Here is a 19,104-nt window from a genome sequence, read left to right as displayed (position 1 = left end):
TATACATGATAAGGTATACTTTTGTGGGTAGATAGGGTAACTTTTACGCATGAAAAGGGTAACTTTTATTGATAAAAGGGGTAACTTTTATTAACAGAAAGGGTAACTATTACCAAAGAAAAGGTTGATTTAGTGGATAGAAAGGATAACTTTTATGCATGAAAAGGGTCACTTTTATGCATGAAAAAGGTTAATTTATAGCATAAAAAGGGTTACTTTTGTGGGTAGAAATAATAAGTTTATACATGATAAGGTATACTTTTGTGGGTAGATAGTGTAACTTTTATGCATGAAAAGGGTTACTTTTATTGATAAAAAGGGTAACTTTTATTAACAGAAAGGGTAACTATTACCAAAGAAAAGGTTGATTTAGTGGATAGAAAGGATAACTTTTATGCATGAAAAAGGTCACTTTTATGCATGAAAAGGGTTACTTTTATACGTTAAAAGGGTAACATAAGTTGATGTGTTCCAATAATTAAACATGTGCTAATAAAAGTGTCAATCACATTTTCATTAAACTAGTCATAGAGTAAAAAAACAAAAGAAAAATAGTTTAACAATACAAGGTATATTAATTTCGAAAAAAAAAATGTTCTAAAAAAGATCTTAAAAGAGTCGTAAGTTAGGTGTCTTTGATCCAAATTCTGAATTTGGAGGTGGCAGTGCTGGTTTTCTTTTTCTCTTGCTTTTTTCAAGTCCTCCTTTTGCTCTCTTGCTTCTTCCTTTTGTTACAACCCTTTTAGGATCAAGTATTATTGGTACACTTGTGCTTGTACTCGATGCTGAAGAAACGTCAGTATTGCTTTGAGTGCTGTCTGCCACATCAGGAATGTTAGAAGCAGCTTCTGCACTTTCTTTCTGAGCAGCACTAGCAAGTAAGTCTTCCACCATTTTAAGACTGTTTCTGAAGCTTTCTTCCATAAATGCTCTTGTCTCTTCATTTTCTTGACTTTTTAAGATTAGATTGTAGTATTTCCTCATCATTGTTTGCCTCCATGGAATATATTGCTGTTTAGGATCCTGATTCTTCAACCTATCCCATGCCTCTGTTTTTGCAAACTTAGTCCATCTTTTTGAAACATACTTGTCTGGTATTCTTGTTACTGAATGCAAATGTAGAATTCTGATGCAATGATAACATAACCATCCAGATGCTTCAAAATTTTTGCAAGTACACCATACAGTTTGGCTCTCATGTATATAGTTTACTTGATGTGCAGACCATGGCTTGTCTTCTAGTGTTACTTGATAAAGTAGGCATTCTTCATTACTGCCTAACATCTGAACAATTGTTGCCATAGAGTATCCAAACTCCTCTTCAAAATCTCTAAAGAGTGATAAAGTGAAAACCTGTACATCAACATCATGTAGCTTCATTTAAATTGCCATATATTAAATTGCCATATATTAGGTGTAATTTATGTACTTGTCAGTTAAATTTTTACCTGTGCAGCATGCTTTAGCATTCCAGATAGAGGCAATGAAGTGAATGCTATTGACTTGCTACAGGTAAACTCATCATATTTCTCTGTGCTTCTCCAACGATTAGTTGTCTTCTTAAATATGGTATAAAATTCTGTCAAAGTAGTTGCTTTACTTGCTCTGAATCCTATAGCATGATTAGTGCTTTCACTCCTTTGTGACGATAAGATCCCTGCTGAAAAGAAATCACTACTAAGGGCAGGACACCATTTGTCTTTCAACTCATACACTCTTTTGTACCAAGAGCGTTCTGTCAACTCATATTTCTGCAACATTGCCTGCCACTTTGCTTCGAATTCTTGTTCTGTCACACACATTTTTAAGCACTGGTTGAATGCAAATTTGAATTCTTTGTCTTTTTTAAGAGCTCCAAATCTGGTTATGGTATTTTGCTCCAAATGCCATATACAAAGTCTATGCCTTGTATTAAGAATCACCTGCATTGAAAATAAAGGGGTCACTTTATGCTGTTAAAAGGGTTACTTTATGCACTAAATAGGGTAACGTTATGCAGCTAAAAGGGTAACTTTATGTGAAAAAGGAAAACTTTATTGTCAGAGCTCAAATATGTAAGATGTCAATATAAATCTTTTACCTCCAGAATTGCATTTGCCATTGCTTGGTCCTGGTCAGTGAATATTGAAGTTGGTTTTCTATCCTCCATAGCTTTGAAGAAGGTTTGTAGTAACCACACAAATGAATCTGTCGTTTCATCCCCAATAAAAGCACAAGCAAACATACAATTATACCAGTGGTTATTTATGCCAACAAATGGAGCACATATAAGATTATATCTGTTGGTTCTGTATGTTGTATCAAAGACAAGAACATCTCCATATATCCTATAGTCTTCTAGCATCATTGCATCTCTCCAAAAGATATTGCAAATTCTTCCTTCTTTGTCAAACTTCACTCTAAAAAAGAAGTTTGGATCCTCTGATTGTTCCTGACTTAAAATGTTCACTAAAGTTTGAGCATCTCCAGCCTCAATTTGTTCCATTCTTAACCTTGAGCAGAAATTCAGGTGATCTACAACACTATGGCCTACATTCTGTTCTCCTCCAGCCTCTGTAGCCATGTAATTGTAAGTGTCCATTGTAGTTAGACCTGAAGATTTCATTGTTTTGATTGCTTCAGCTTTTTCCTCTGTCATTTTTCTTTCAGAACGATGCAAATAATGCCACTGTGGCTTTGTTAGCTCGTGGTTATGCTGAATAACATGAGCCACCACCTCAAACTGTCCTTCTTTATTCACTTTTGCTCTTATGCATGCCTTGCAATTCGATCTTGTAATGGATACTTGTCTTGGCTTTCTTGTTTTTACATTTACATCCTCTTCATCAACCATTTCAACTAACTTTGTTTTCTTCTGACCTGAATGTCTCTTTCCCTCAGTAGAACACACATAGTTTTTCTCAGTTACTATTTTTGTGTGTTGTTTGAATCTAGTTGTATGTTTTCTTATTGAAAACCCCAGTATAGCAGCATGTTTTTCATACAATTCCAAAATTTCTTCAAAAGTTTCTCTTACCACACTAACAAATGATCCTCTAAGATCTAAACCAGAAGCATCAATTGGATTTGTATCTGTTATTTAATACAAACAAATCAGATAATAACCACAGGCAGCATAAAAAAAGGGTAACATTCGTTTGAAAATAGGGTAACTTTTATGCATGAAAAAGGTAACATTTAGGCATTCAAAGGGTTACTTTTTGCATACAATCTGAATTTTCAGCATACAATCTGAGTGTAACATTTGTGCATAAATAGGGTCACTTTTAAGCATGAAAAGGGTAACATTTAGGCATTCAAAGGGTTAATTTTTGCATGTAATCTAAAAAGTTCTGCATTCAATCTGAGGGTAACATTTAGGCATAAGTACGGTCACGTTTATGCATGAAAAGGGTAACAATTATGTATTCAAAGGGTTACTTTTTGCATACAATCTCAAAAATTTATAGAAATTACCTTCAGTTGCATTTGATTTGGTTGTTTGTTCTGAATTTGAATCAATTGATTTATCAGGAACCACTTGATTTACTGCATTGTGAATTGCGTCTTCTGCATTCTCAATTGCTTCATCTGCATTATCAATTGCTTCATCTGCATTGTCTGGATTGTTGAATATTGGTACGAATTCATCTCCAAAACAATTAGTTTCTTCTTCTTCTATAATCGATCGATTTAAATCGATTTCAAATTCAGTCTCAATTTGCCTCTATTTTTGTAGCAATTCGTGAATGAGATTGCTGCAATTTGTTGTATCGAAAGTCGAATTCTCCATTGATGATCGAATTCTGCAATTTGTAAGTTTTCTCACTTTCTTTGTCCTTAATTGATGATCGAATTCTTCTATTTGTGCGTTTTCTCACCTTTTTCTCCTCAATTGATGATCGATTTCTGCAATTTTTGTGTTTTCTAACCTTTTTTCTCCTCGATTGATGATCGTTTTCTGCAATTTTTGCGATTTCTCACTTTCTCTCTCCTCAATGGATGATCGATAGCTGCGTTTTCTCACTTTCTCTCTCCTCCATTGTTGTTCTGCGTTTTTTTTGATTTTTAGGTATGAAATTCCGCGATTTAAAAAAAAAAAACAGTAAATGGGTTGCACGTGCGAAAAACCCGATGTACAGTAAAAATACTGTACACCGGGTACATGCAAATGGGATTGATGAGCATGGTGGCTTGTAAAAGAGTTGTGAACTTATTCCACTTCAACACCTCCATTAGATTCGTTAAACTTAGCCTAACTCCACTTAATAAAAATGGAAACCAACTACTTACAAAGTTGTAAAATACCCCATTAATAGTATTAAACTCCTCTCCTTACTAAAAACAGAACAAATTACCTGTCTTTCATCTTTTCTTCACACGATTCTTTCCCACGACTTCACGGCAAAACACCCCACCTTCAAGGTCGTCGTCCCAATTTCTTCCTCTCTCTTTCTCTCTCCTCTCATCGGAAAACACCGTCGTCGTCTTCGTCGTCGTTAACTAATAGAGTGACAGAGGAGAGAGAAAGTTACAGAGTATTCCATTGAAGAAATAAGATCATGCTCGCTCTTTTCGCATGGCTGCTTTCCTTCTTTGTCGTCATCGCCCTTCTTGTCGTCGTTGTTTACCAGGTTCCCTTTTTTCTCTCTCCTCTTTTTTATTTTGGGAATTGCGTTTCTATTTTGTTTCGATTTTTTGATTATTTCAATTGAATTTCCTTTATTTGATCCTTTGATTATTAATGAGAATATTTTTGGGAATATAAGGTTTAGATTTTGAGAATTTTAATTTGTATATTGGTTGAATTTGCGTTATCTGATTTTGATTCTTTACCCTGTCTAGAAAACTAAAAATTAATAAAAATGGTTCATTTTAAGTATTTTGAGGTTAGAATTAGAATTGTAAGTTGGGAAGCGTTATATTTAGGATTTAGGTAAGTGTGAGAATGCATACATTTTTATGGGCTTTAATTGAATTAAAACACTGTAGAAAAGCTATGGATTTTGGCTGTGTAATTGGGTTAGATTGCTGATTTGGAGAAAGAAAGGTGATATGGAGTAACTTTTTCGGAAGGCAACCAAAATTGGAATTGGTTGGTAGTATATTGGAAGATTGATGAATCGTGTATTCATGCTATAATTGGGAATTTGGGATAATGTTTTGTTGAGATATTGGAGTACTATGGAAGTCTTGGCAATTAGAGAGGGAGTTCAGTTGTGTGGCAGTGCTAGTTTCTTCTGTATATTTGGATGTATCCTCATCGGAAATGCTTTATGTTGAGACTATGGTTGGATTGAGTTATATTGGGTGGAATATCTTTGTTTAAAGGAGCGGATAATTTGGGGGCTTTGCCATTTTGTTTTCCTTAGCTTAAGGCTTGTCCATTTAGGGTTTGTGATGTGGAATTCGGACTATTCTTGCGTATAATTGGAGAAAAGGATTTGTTTGGATTGAATTGATTGATTTGTATACTTCTGACCGCAGTTACATACTGTGTGATTTAAGAAGTATAGAGATAGGTATATTGCTAGGTAGATTCTGAATTGGTTCTGTATGTAGATGGGTTTTTGAGATACTTGTTAGTAAAATCATTAAAATATTATGATTTCGACGGGGAATACTATTGGCTGTTGTATACTTGTACGGGAGAGGAAATGGATTTGATGGAAGAAATGCATGCCTTTTACTCTCTGTTTCATTTGGATGTTTGGAATATAAGGGTCAAATCCATATCTCCTTGGTCTGCCGCACTTGTCATTCATCAACATGCCATTGTTTTACATTCTATATGCAAACAATCTCTCACAACTTCTTATTGATCTTAGCGTCACTTGCATCCATGTAAGTGACAAGTTACACTTGGCTTTAAACCTCAATTTTGTTTTTACAGTCAACTTATTCTTGCTTGAGGTAGATCATCTGCTGAATTTCTCACCGTTCATGAGTTGTTGATCCATTTCATACTTGTTGAATTTATCCCATTCAAAGGAAAAGTTACTATCTTGCTAAATAAGTTTTCTCTAATCTTTAAAAGGAATCAACTAACTACTTTACATCCGAGTGTTCTATTAGTTTTAAACTTTTAATCTTATACTTCAAAGATTTACGAGATTTGCTAAATGACAACTTGTTCTTACAAAGACATCTCTCTCTCTTGAGAATCAAGCTCTTGAAGAATAAAGATTGAATTGAGTTATGAAGGTAGAAGATTTTGGTCATGTCATTACCTCATCTATATTCTTGTAGTGGACTTTTTTGCTACTTTTTTAACATAATTATTGCAGTCAATTTGAGAATTGATTTTTCCCCATCCCTTTGGGGCGAGGGTAGGTGGGGGGAGGGAGGTACTTTTGTCTTGCACCTAGAAACAACATTGTATTTATGAGGCACAAATATATACAACTCATAGTGTGAAAACTGAAAAGTTTGCTGGAGGGAGGACTTTTGTTGTGATGAAGGAAGCTTCTGAAAGAATCAGTGGTAAACCTCATAGGGCTAATTTATCTTGTATGGTGGGAGATTTTACATCTGCTTTGTTTGAGTATAACTATCCTTATGGTTTCAAGAAGGGTAAACGTATTGAAGCTGATATACAAACCTTACTTTGAGGAAACTTGCAATTGAATATGAGAGAGAGTTGCCATCTCCATGTGTTCCAAAGGAAGTCATACCCTATCTTGAAATAAACTTTGGTGAAGTGTTTGTTCTGGAAAGATATATGTGGTCTTTGGAACAGTGTTTGAAGGCGCCTTGGCGCAAGGCTTTAGGGGTCATGCACCTTTTGTAGTCTAGGCGAGGCGATTTTGATGAGGCGCAACTATAAGGCGCACTGGGGGTTGTTTAAGGCGCACGCAGATTTTATGTTATTTTATTATTATTTTTTTTCTGTTTACTATGTGCGTTACTTCAATAAGGCGCACCAAGGCACATAGAGGCGCGCCTTAGGCACAGGGAACTCTAAAATGCCTTGGTTTGCCTTGAGCCTTTATACATCGCTTTGGAAATCGGAAGCAATCTCACTCTTTTGTGTCTCCTACATATTCTAGAAACATGCAACGAATGCCGTGGATAGCGAGCACAACAAGGATTGGATCACCTATGAGCGCAGAAGGAAGAAAGGGCAGCAGCTGCAAGGTGTCCTCTTTCTTTTTTGGCTGATTGTGTACATATAAGTAAAAGGGGAGTGGGAGTGTGCTAGGTAGCTGGTGATTGGTAAACTTAGAGTGTAGAGCATTGTGCCCTAAAGGTGCTAGTAGAGAGTCGTGGCCTCAAGCCACCTTGTTTGCAAGATTCAATCTTTATTCAATGAAATAGCTGCCTTCTTCCCTAAAAATATTATCCTTATTGCTTTCAAGTTCCATTAATACAACAAAGTATAAGTAGAGCGTTACAAGTGGTATCAGAGCAGGCGGTCCTGCGGCAGCGACAACCACCGCCTTCCGGGTTCAGCCTATTAAAAAATATATATATATATATATTTAAATTAAAAATGGTGACTTCTGCAACTCAGAGATGCGAAGCTCTGGAAGACCAAATGGCGGGGGTTCGAACCCAACTGGAGACCGTGGAGACGACAATGAAGACTCAGGAGGAGGTTCTCAAGAAGTCGATGGAGGAGGCTGTTCAGCGACTCGATAATCGATTCGAGTTGTTCCGGCAACAGCAAGAAGCTCAGATGACGGTGAATACCACCACTCAAGCTCAGTTCTTCGAGGAGCTGCGAACCCTGGTGAATCAAAGAAATCATGAACAAGGGCAGGGTGGCAACTTCATGATGCGCAACTGGAATGAGACGCACGGCGACGGCGACAACCGGTGGAAGCCAAGAAAGCTAGACATGCCGCTCTTTGAAGGTGTAGACCCCGACGGATGGATACTTAAGGGGGAGAAGTACTTCCAACACTACAACCTCACGGAGGAACAGAAGTTGCAAGCCGCCGTCTCCGCTTTAGAGGGTGATGCTCTGAGGTGGTTTCAATGGGAAAACCGAAGGCGACCTATTCCGAACTGGGATAGCTTGAAAGCGAGGGTCTTGCGACAATTCTGACCGACTCATGCCGGAAGTCTCTATGAGCAGTGGTTGGCTGCAAGCCAAGAAACCACCGTGTTAGAGTATCGTAAGCGATTTATTGAACTCTCAGCGCCGTTGGAAGATATACTCGAGACTATTATGTTGGGCCATTTTATAAATGGGCTCAAGGATGAAATTAAGGCTGATGTTAGGCTAATGAATCCCTTCAACCTAGAACAGGCCATGGAAATTGCGGGTAGGGTTGAAGAGAGGAATCGGGTAGGCGGGCATAAGAAGGCACCCAACTATTTCGGGTCGGGTAAACCAATTGCAAGTGGATCTGAGGTGCCTGGATCTAAATCCGCAACTGGATCGGGCCTCATTAGTGCATACGGAACTCCAACACAGCAGGCCTCTTCATTCAAAGGGTGGCCCAGAGCCCCATTTGAATCCCAAGCCTCGGTAAACTTTCCGAAGACCACCAGCACCGTCTCAGCCACATCTAACGAGCCGAGGCGGCTGACTGACGCTGAGCACCAAGAAAGAAAGACGAAAGGGCTGTGCTTTCGCTGTGATGAGCGCTGGAGTGTCGGCCATAGGTGTAAGAATAGAGAGATGAGTGTCTTGTTGCTCGGCGGTGGAGGCGATTAAGGCGCTGGACCTTCAAAAACGCCGGAAGCCGACTCCAGCGAAGACGAGATAGCACCAGGGGCGTCTCTTTGCTCCGTGGTGGGGCTTTCTACGCCGCGGACCATGAAACTCGAAGGAAGGGTGGGACCAACCCCGGTGGTAATATTGGTCGACCCGGGGGCAACCCATAATTTTATCTCCGATGACTTGGTGGTAGAAGCAGGGGTGCCGGTGGAGGGCGACCGTGAGTTCAGCGTTTCTCTGGGAAACGGCGACATCATTGTGGGAAGGGGCAGGTGTAAAGGGGTGAGGGTCGTTCTTAAGGAGGGGTTTGTGATAGTGGATAACTTCCTCCCACTCCGACTCGGCAACGCCGACTTGATCTTAGGGATCGAGTGGCTGGAGAAACTAGGACCCGTGGTTCACAATTGGAAGACACACCTCATGAGCTTTCGAGTGGGTGACGTGAAGGTCACATTGAGGGGCAATCCTGCTTTGGAGCGCTCCAAGATCACTCTCAAGGCAATGCTCCGCACATTGCGCCACGAAGGTGGCGGGTTATGGCTGGAAATTAACCGCGTGGAGGCGGTGGGAAAAAGGCAGAAGTAGAAACCGCCGTGCCAGGGTGGTTAGCGAGCATTCTAGAGCAGTTTCAAGGGGTTTTTTCACCACCAAAGGGACTACCACCGAAGCGGGAGCACGAACATGCTATTGTGTTGAGGGAGGGGAGCAATCCGGTAAGCTTAAGGCCATACCGATACCCCCAGTTCCAGAAAGATGAAATTGAGAGATTGATTAAGAAGATGCTTGAAGCGGGTATCATCAAGCCGTCGGTCAGCCCATTTTCTAGCCCGGTTTTGTTGGTCAAGAAGAAGGACGGGTCTTGGAGGTTCTGCGTGGACTATCGGGCCTTGAATCGGGAAACAATTCCTGATAAATATCCTATCCCAATCATCGACGAATTACTCGACGAACTCACGGGGCAGCAATATTCTCTAAACTCGACCTTAAGTCGGGTTATCATCAGATTTTGGTACGAGAAGAGGACACGCACAAAACAACCTTTCGTACCCACGAAGGCCATTATGAATTTTTGGTCATGCCCTTTGGCCTCACGAACGCACCGGCCACCTTCCAAGCCCTCATGAACGAGGTGTTCCGACCGTTCTTGAGAAAGTTTGTGCTAGTGTTCTTCGATGACATACTCATCTATAGCCCGGATAGAGAGAGTCACTTGGAACACATGAGAGTAGTGCTGTCCAAATTACAAGAACATTGCTTGGTGGCTAATTTCAAGAAATGCGAGTTTGGTCAGTCTAGGGTGGCGTATTTGGGGCATGTGGTGTCGCAAGAAGGGGTGGCAGTGGACTCGGAGAAGGTGAAGGCTATGGTGGATTGGCCAATTCCACAAAATTTGAAGGAGTTGCGTGGGTTTCTTGGATTGACCGGCTATTACCGGAAGTTTATTAAGGGATACGCTCAAATTGCAAGACCACTAACGGAGCAGCTGCGTAAAGACAATTTTGGGTGGTCATCGGAGGCTACGGCCGCCTTTGAACGGCTGAAGGGAGCAATGACTTCAGCCCCTGTTTTGGTGATGCCAAATTTCAGCAAGAAATTTGTAATTGAAGCAGATGCATCGGGTTATGGGTTGGGGGCTGTCTTAATGCAAGAATCGAGGCCAATAGCTTTCTTTAGCAAGTTACTAGGCCCGAGGTCGCAAGCAAAGGCTATATATGAGAAGGAGTTGATGGCGATTTGCTTGGCCGTGGTTAAGTGGCGACATTATTTACTTGGGCGCCACTTTGTGGTGAGAACGGACCAACAGAGTTTAAAGTATTTGATGGAGCAAAGGGAAGTGAATGGGGAGTACCAAAAATGGGTCCGAAAATTGTTGGGTTTCGATTTCGAGATCCAATTCAAGCCGGGTGCGAGTAATAGAGCGGCGGATGCTCTGTCCCGCAAAGGTGGGAGTGTTGGAGAGCTGGCAGCCTTGGTTTCAGTTTCAAGGATTGATTGGGAAGGGCTAGAGAGGGAGGTGAGAGTTGATAAAGACCTCGGCAAAATCATGGGAGACTTGGCAGAAGGGCAGGGGGCTCGTGATGGGTTCACACTCGAAGAAGATAAGCTACTCTTTAGGGGAAGAGTGGTAATTCCGAGAGAGTCACCATTAATTTCTAAGCTTTTGATCGAATACCACGATAGTCCGGTGGGGGGACACCAAGGTGAAACAAAGACTTACCTAAGATTGGCTGCCGAATGGTATTGGTTTGGGATGCGTAAAGATGTGGGAATGTATGTCAAGCAATGTGCTACTTGCCAACAAGCCAAACACTCCCAATTGCAACCGGCGGGATTGTTACAACCCTTACCTATTCCCGAGAATATTTGGGAGGATATCTCAATGGACTTTGTAGAAGGGCTGCCCAATTCTAAGGGGATAAACTCGGTGTAGTGGTAGTTGATAGGTTGTCCAAGTATGCGCACTTCATGGGGTTGAAGCATCCATATAGTGCCTTAACCATCGCAGAGACGTTCACTAAGGAAGTTGTTAGGCTACATGGGATGCCTACCTCAATTGTGTCGGATAGGGATCGAATCTTCATGAGTGTGTTCTGGAAAGAGTTGTTTAGGTTGCAAGGAACGGACCTCAAGAGGAGTACCGCATATCACCCTCAAACCGACGGCCAAACCGAGGTTGTCAACGAAACCTTGGAAACATACCTACATTGCTTCATCAACGGTAAGCCTAAGTCGTGGAGTAAGTGGCTGCATTGGGCGGAATATGCCTACAACACAGCCTATCATGCTTCTACTGGGTTTACACCCTTTAGAGTAGTGTATGGGAGGGATCCGCCCAGACTAATCAAGGTGGGGAAGGGACAAACGCCTGTGGATAGGCTGGAGGAGTGGCTGCAGGAGAGAGATTGGGTTTTGGATGACTTGCACATGAATTTGGTTCGGGCACAACAAAGAATGAAGCACAATGCAGATTTGCGAAGGAGGGAGGAGGAATTTCAGGTAGGGGACTTTGTCTACCTGAAATTGCAACCTTACCGACAAAAATCATTAGCAAGGAGGCCAAATGAGAAGCTAGCTCCTCGTTTCTATGGTCCCTTCAAGGTGCTCCAACGCATTGGTCAAGTGGCTTACAAGCTGGAGCTGCCAGCAACTTGCAAGATCCACCCCGTGTTCCATGTCTCTCAGCTTAAGCGCGCAGTAGGAGGCCAAACAGCAAACCCCACCATACCCACCCAACTGACTGAAGAGCTGGAACTCAGAGCAGAACCTGAGAGTGTGCTGGATATAAGGGCTGCTAAGACCAACCCAGACATCTTGGAGGTCTTAATTAAGTGGCAAGGACTGCCCTTCATTGAGGCAACTTGGGAAGTGGCTGCCATCATACAAGAGAGATTTCCATCCTTTCACCTTGAGGACAAGGTGACTCTTGTAGGGGGGGAAGATGCAACGAATGCCGTGGATAGCGAGCACAACAAGGATTGGATCACCTATGAGCGCAGAAGGAAGAAAGGGCAGCAGCTGCAAGGCCCAGCAGAGGAGCCACCAAATCAATCAAGTTAAGGATTGCTGGCAGAGCCTCTCTAAGAATGACAGCTGCAACTTTTTGTCCTCTTTCTTTTTTGGCTGATTGTGTACATATAAGTAAAAGGGGAGTGGGAGTGTGCTAGGTAGCTGGTGATTGGTAAACTTAGAGTGTAGAGCATTGTGCCCTAAAGGTGCTAGTAGAGAGTCGTGGCCTCAAGCCACCTTGTTTGCAAGATTCAATCTTTATTCAATGAAATAGCTGCCTTCTTCCCTAAAAATATTATCCTTATTGCTTTCAAGTTTCATTAATACAGCAAAGTATAAGTAGAGCGTTACAAAACATTAGGGTTGGAATTTTTTCTTTGTTTTGGTGATTTGGAGGTTATACTGAAATGTTTGGTTTGAAGTTTTTCCTCTATTTAGGTAATTTGGAGGTTATACTGAAATATTTGGGTTGGAGTTTTTCCTCTGTTTAGGTAATTTGGAGGTTATATTGAAATTGTGATTTGTTATAATCTCTTTTAGTAGCTACAGAAGATTATGAGAATGTTTTTCTTAGCAGCAGGGGTCTACTACATAAGGGTAGGGGTGTAAATGAGCCGAGCCGAGTACTACCTTGTTCATGTTCAGTTCATTTAACTTAGGCGAGTTTGAGCTCAAAAATCTGTTCAAGCTCTGTTCATTTAGTACAATATATGTTCATGAACGGTTCATGAATAGCTCGTTTATTAAACGAATTGATAATTGAGTGATTATGAACGAGCTTAATAATAAACAAGCTTTTACAATAAACGAGCTTTAACTTTTGACATTTGAAAATCTCAAAAGTAGCATAATAATTAAATCTTAATCACGTTGTATAAACTTAAGAATTAAATTAACAAATTGTGAATAAATCAATAATTCATGAACATAAATAAACAAGTAGTTTGTGAGAATCAATAAACGAGTTGTTCATGAACATATTTGAACGAACATATCTATGTTCGTGTCCAAGCTCATTTATTAAACGAGCTTCAAAATTTGTTCAAACTCAACTCATTTATTAAATAAACGAACATGAACTAGCTTCAACCGAGCTCGAACCCGAGTAGTTTATTGATCGGCTTGGTTCATTTAGGAACTTGAGTAGTAGGAAAGAAACAAAAGTAAATACTGAGTGAGGAAGTTGCATGATGATGTGCTTGTGAAGGAGCTTGTGTATTGTTTTCATATCACAGGAAGTAGTGCAAGTAAGCTTTCTGTTAAGCAGCTCATATAGGAACTTAGAAAGAGGACAACTTTAATGTCCTTATTTGTTTGTATATATGTTATCGGGTGGGAGATCTCTTAGCTAGTCAAAGGTCATAAGAGTATTAGTGGAAAGTAACAGAGGAAGATTCTGAATGGTAATTGGGATAATGGTGTGCTGATTTAAACTATTTTCATATTAAAGTAAGGCATGACCAGTGTCTATTTGGAAGCTTTTCCGGTCTTACAGGGGCAGCTACAACTTTTTATTTTTGTACCTTTTCATGTTTATGACATACTGTGTTTAAAGCTCTTCATATTTTTGATTTAAGACAATTAAATGCAAAATCAAGATGCAATTGTCTTTGATTAGCAAGGTCCTATGTCGAGTATTTTCCAGTGTAAGTATTGGTAGACCTGTTTGTTATGAGAATGTAAGACAGAGCTATAGGGTTAGTTTGACAATTCAATTGAAGAAGAAACTTGAAAATATAGCAAATAGCCAAATATAGTCAGGTGCTTCAAATCATCTATGGAATTGTTGCCTTCTTTTAGGGGAGGAAGTATAGCTGTCTATGATATTGTGAAGTGTAAATTATTATAATGCTTCATCTCTTAGGATGTGGAAAGAATTGAAAAAAGTATGTTACTGTAAGAAAATCGACGGTGGCTGTGCTTATAATTATGGTTGCAAGGATATCAATTGGCAATTTCAATCACTTATAGTTTCATGAATAGAAGCTTTTCTTGTCAGTAATCCCTTTGGAGCATTCTGTAGATCAGCCTAAGTATATCTTTCCCTCATCTGTTTTCTCCTTCAAATATTTAATTTGTTGGCCAAAGATTGACTAATGCTATGCTTTGACTTGCTTCTGTCTTTGCGTATAAGTATATTTTTTTTTCCCCTTTTTGGATTATTCCTATATAATTTTTCATATCGGTTATTATCTTTAGAGAGATTTTTGATACGTATACACCTTCTAAATTTGAATGTCTCATGAAACAATGGACACAGAATGTTTTACCCGTGTTTCAGCTGTACAGATGAAATTGATAGCCATTTGCTGCTATCAATCAATCAAAGCCTTAATCCCATTAGTGGGGTTGGCTACATGAACTAAATTTGATTATTCCGTGAAGTCATTGCTGCTATGCTTGACAGTAATTATGGTGACACTGTACAGTTCTAGTTTTGCCAGAATATAGTCACTTTTCAACATAAGCTTTTTTATTTATTATTTTTAATAGTTGCATTGCCTTAGTGATAAAGATTATGTTTTACCTAAGAAGTATGTTAAAAGATCTGTTCTTACTGCTTAGAAGTTTCTTGCAGCTTATGTGCTTGGCAGACCTCGAGTTTGATAACATCAACCCATATGACTCTGCAATTCGGATAAATCAAGTAGTTTTGCCCGAATATGTAATCCAAGCAGGACTTACCCTCCTTTTTCTTCTGACGGGTCATTGGATTATGGCACTTTTATGTGCCCCTTACCTCTACTACAATGTCAAAACGTAAGCTTCTTTGCTGCTTTTTTGTTTCCTTTTCTGTTTAAAGGGAGGAAGGGGAGATGCTCTTTGCAACTATATATTTCAATTGCATTTCACTATGGCTGTGTAGTATGAAATTCTTGTTAATTTTGTGTAGCTTCATATAAATGCGTTGTAGGTCACAATTCTTATAATGCTAGAATTCGAGTTGCTATGTTACAAATTAATGAGACAACATGTCAGAAATTGAGTTAAATTATTATTTCGATCGATAATTTTGCATATTCTCCTTCGAGATATTAACCTAGACTTGGGCTCTGTTATCCTCAGCTTATTTAAACAATTTTCAATTTTTTTTAATTTTTTAATTCGGTAAAGATAAGTTTATTTAAGCAAAAGAAATAAGCCAAGCTAGTTAGAAAGCTCAGCAAAATAAATTAGTTACAGTAAAAGTTAATGCCTTGGTAGAGGTTTTTGTGGACAGTTGGACATTATCCTTAGGTTATGATTATTGAAAAGCTAAGGGGTTGCTCTGTAATGATTTTATTTCTTTTTTCCATTTCGTTTCTATCCATTAATAAAATTTCGTTCGGTAAAGTGGAAAGTCTAAACCACTTTTAGTGGTCTTGTCATTGTGTAAAACAGACATCCACAGGTCACACACCAAAGCAAGATATACAAAATCCCTCTATCTATATTTGTTATCTTATTCTCCACCTTTTGAGATCAACTCCAATTAATTGTAGGATTAAACTACCATAGATTCCAGCTTTCTTTCATTCATATGTTTGCTCTTATTTCTCAATCTACTACTACCACTGGCCAACTTTCTAACTTCATCACTGGAAAATGCTTTCATTAGTAAATTAATGCAGCCCCCGAAACACTAATGCTCTTCAGTTTCTTCATTTATGGTTTTGAATCTCAGATGCAGTCGCAATTGCTATGACGGTTGTGGCATTACTTCTGCAGGCTGTGCGGTTGTAGTGGCTGTTTCGGGCCACAGCCTGATATTCTAGTAGTTGTAAGCTCAAAAACCTTTACAATGTGATTGCTATGCAGTGAGGTGATGCGGCCAAGATTTAATATCATTCTCTTACAGGCCTATTTTGGGTTCCCATTCTCTATCCTAGATCCTTATAGTCTTTTGGACCTGCTACTGCTGGATTTTCCACCCATCTCATCTTTCTCCTTCACTTCTGCCCCCATAATAGGCATCATCTTAGACTCTAGGGAGTTCATTACTGCTGAATTCCAAATCTTGTGTATGGCTATGTATCAAGCAATTTATAAAAAAATTTAAAAAATCAATAAGCTCATGAGAAAGGGAGAGGAAGTGGTAATATTGTTAAAGTCCAAAAGAAGAAGATGTTTGAATAGAAATATGCAAATTATAAGCGTATATATTTAATTTGGTATATATCATATTTGTATTCTAAATTTCTAACAGTAGAGACAAATAGAGCATTTCCAATGGTTGCTTTTTGGACTTGCTTGCAATCAAGTAAAAATATCAAGCAGGATCCTCACCATTGTAGGATATAAAATAATGTTTGCTTGATAGGAGGTGTAGCTCAAACTAGTAGGTAGCTTAATATTTTATTTTAATGCAATTTGATGAAAATCAAACTCCACTTAAGATGCAACGAAGATACAAAACTTTCATTATACTAGTATAGTTATCTATATTTACATGCTACAATGTGTTGTAGCTAACCTTTGGATTATATTATAGTTTAAAAGTAAGGAAAAATGGAAATAAATAATCACACCTTTGCGTGGTCTGACAATAACAATCCCACTTTTTAATTATTACGAGACAATCCCACCTTGGCAGTTCATCTTCTTTTAATGGACCTTAACCTGTTGGTGACCGATTTTTGTAGGCGATATGCCATGTGTCAATTTTTAATAGGTTCATTTTATTTTTTAGTAATAAAAAAAAGCAAAAATTAAAATACAGAAAATAAAATAAAAAGAAAAGGAAAAGGAAAAAAACCCCCTGCCACCAACCAAAAACCCTAGCCACCGTGAATCCCTATCCCCTACCCCAGCCACCACCAAAAACAGCCGGCGGACCTCCTTAACCCCCGAAAACGGCCGCCCGGCACCTACCCACCAAGGAAACTGTGGATTTTTCGTGTTGGGGTCGGGTTTTTAGGGTGTTTAAGCAGCCTTTTATGGGTTGAGATGGGGATAACCGGGGTGATTAAGGAGGTTGGGTGGGGTTTTTCGGGGCTGGGATGGAGTTTGGGTGGGGTTTCGGGGGGTTTTCGGCATTTAGAGGTGGTTTTCGACTTTTCGGTGGCCAAGTGGGGTTTTTAAGGGTGATGGTTGTCGTAGTTATGGTGGTTTCGGGGGTGGGATTTGGGGCAAGCGGTGGTTTCGAGGGTGGGATTTAGGGCAAGGGGTGGTTTCGAGGGAGGATTTTGGTCGGCGAGGTAGATTTTGGGAGTTCCGACCGGCTGTTTTCAAGGGTACAAGGTGGCGGCCGGCTAGTTGACTAGAAGAATAATGCCGGTTTGATTGACTAGAAGAATATATCCTTAAGTCAATGACTTAATTTTTTAAGCAATTTAGGTGTTGTTTGCTATCGTGTTCTATGTTTCTCAGACTCTCTATTTCATCTCAAGCACCTATGTTAGATCCTCTACATTCTGGTATGGTTATGGACACTTTACGCTTCTTTTTGGATCAGTGTCTATTTTAGATTCTCTACATTCTGGTATGGGTATGGACACTTTACGCTTCTTTTTGGATCAGTGTCATGGAAATTTTCTATAAAATTGGTCTAGTACCTGAGTTGAGCTACATAATCTGTGTTTATCTGTAGTGAAACGTATTCAGCTACAGAGAAAATATCTCATTATGGGATCAGGCATAGGGCATAGCTTATTAAACCTACCTTCTATCTGTGACATTATTGCCAATCGTATCAATGTTAAGTGTGATTCGTAACCACAGTGCTGACTGCTGAACATATCAAATACTTCCATGTTTATCCTGCTGTCATATCAGCTTGCTGGTGAATTGATTACACTCCAGTGCTGCTGGATATATAATGATGTGCTTACACAAATACAAGCTCGATTCTAAGTTCGTCTCATTGCTCTGCATTGTTTAGGTACATGGACAACAAGCACTTTGTAGATGTGACCGAGATCTTCAATTTGCTAAATTGGGAAAAGAAGAAGCGTCTTATCAAACTTGGATATCTGTTGCTTATCCTGTTCCTCTCATTATTTTGGTAATGACCTTTGGTCCAGCTTTTGAAATCTTGAATGATCATTTATTGTCAGAAATTATATTTGTGGTTATCTAGTAATACAGTCAACTAATTGAGCATATTTTCATTGTCCAATATTTCAGGATGATTTGGACTACGTTGGAAGATGATGAAGAACTCTATTAGGTCACAACTATTTTACTGCTGTCCCTTTTTAAGTCTTGCAACATCAAGACTGAACTTGCGGCTTCTTCAGGGACCGGGTTTTCCTGCAACTGCTAGTGGTTGTGGTGTTTCTGGATTTGGCTGCTAGTTCATTAGGCACTCACTTCATAATTGATAATGTAATTGGAAATATGTCAAAATGATAGATATTCCATTTTTTTTCTTTTGAAATTAGACGTTCATATAGATTAATCCCTAGATTATGAAGCCTTTTTTCCTTCATTTTCTTTCGTGTATTATTGGTTTCTCTTGAGCTTCTGCTCCTTATTCAAAATTCTGTTGTGGTAAATTATTTACTTAACTCGTTTGAGCATTTTGTTGCAATATTAAGTCTGGGCTATTCTCCATTTTACACTTTATCATACTTCATTGTCTTAGGCCTTCTTTTTTATCAGCTTATTTCCACATATTTTAGGAATTATAGTCTAGATAAGGGTGTTATGTAATAAGTTCAAGAAAATACTATTGTTGCATTTTTTTTTCTTCAAAGATTTAAAAGAAAAATTGTCATTTTATTTCTTGGGAAAAAAATATTGCAACCCTAGGTTGCATATAAGAAACTAAAAATGGAAAGAATAAACAATAAATAAATATTTATTATATTGATTTACTCGTGAAATATCGATAAATTCTCAACTTTATAATAAAAAAGGGAATATATTAAATGCTTATATGCAATCCTTATTTTTAAATGGAAACCTAATATACTAAATATAAATTTATCTTTAAACACACTAGTTATCAAATAGAGCGTGGAGAGAGG

The 19,104-nt window shown here is 39.0% G+C and overlaps 2 protein-coding genes across 2 annotated transcripts; one reads left to right on the top strand and one right to left on the bottom strand.

Annotated features, from left to right (window-relative positions):
- Positions 1-609: 609 nt before the first annotated feature.
- Positions 610-3,597, bottom strand: LOC110702315 (protein FAR1-RELATED SEQUENCE 5-like). Its single transcript, XM_021880017.1, has 5 exons — positions 3,530-3,597; positions 3,209-3,231; positions 2,081-3,072; positions 1,449-1,922; positions 610-1,353 (listed from the first exon to the last, which is right to left on the bottom strand). Exons 1-5 carry the CDS (start codon positions 3,595-3,597, stop codon positions 610-612), a joined length of 2,301 nt encoding a protein of 766 aa, XP_021735709.1.
- A 665-nt stretch (positions 3,598-4,262) lies between these two features.
- On the top strand, positions 4,263-18,703 carry LOC110702583 (protein cornichon homolog 4-like). Its single transcript, XM_021880311.1, has 4 exons — positions 4,263-4,613; positions 14,733-14,914; positions 18,015-18,137; positions 18,260-18,703. Exons 1-4 carry the CDS (start codon positions 4,542-4,544, stop codon positions 18,300-18,302), a joined length of 420 nt encoding a protein of 139 aa, XP_021736003.1. The 5' UTR covers positions 4,263-4,541; the 3' UTR covers positions 18,303-18,703.
- Positions 18,704-19,104: the final 401 nt, after the last annotated feature.

This window comes from Chenopodium quinoa, unplaced genomic scaffold (genome assembly GCF_001683475.1).
Source record: "Chenopodium quinoa cultivar QQ74 unplaced genomic scaffold, ASM168347v1, whole genome shotgun sequence".
NCBI classification, from domain to species: domain Eukaryota; kingdom Viridiplantae; phylum Streptophyta; class Magnoliopsida; order Caryophyllales; family Amaranthaceae; genus Chenopodium; species Chenopodium quinoa.
This window is presented reverse-complemented; position numbering and strand designations above follow the sequence as displayed.

Coding starts and splice junctions, on each gene's coding strand:
- LOC110702315 (XM_021880017.1), bottom strand. CDS start 3,597: ATGCAGATGAAGCAATTGATAATGCAGATGAAGCAATTGAGAATGCAG. Junction 3,232..3,529: donor AAGACGCAATTCACAATGCA/GTAAATCAAGTG, acceptor TGTTACACTCAG/ATTGTATGCTGAAAATTCAG. Junction 1,923..2,080: donor TGGCAAATGCAATTCTGGAG/GTAAAAGATTTA, acceptor TTTTCAATGCAG/GTGATTCTTAATACAAGGCA.
- LOC110702583 (XM_021880311.1), top strand. CDS start 4,542: ATGCTCGCTCTTTTCGCATGGCTGCTTTCCTTCTTTGTCGTCATCGCC. Junction 4,614..14,732: donor TTGTCGTCGTTGTTTACCAG/GTTCCCTTTTTT, acceptor AGTTTCTTGCAG/CTTATGTGCTTGGCAGACCT. Junction 14,915..18,014: donor CTCTACTACAATGTCAAAAC/GTAAGCTTCTTT, acceptor TGCATTGTTTAG/GTACATGGACAACAAGCACT.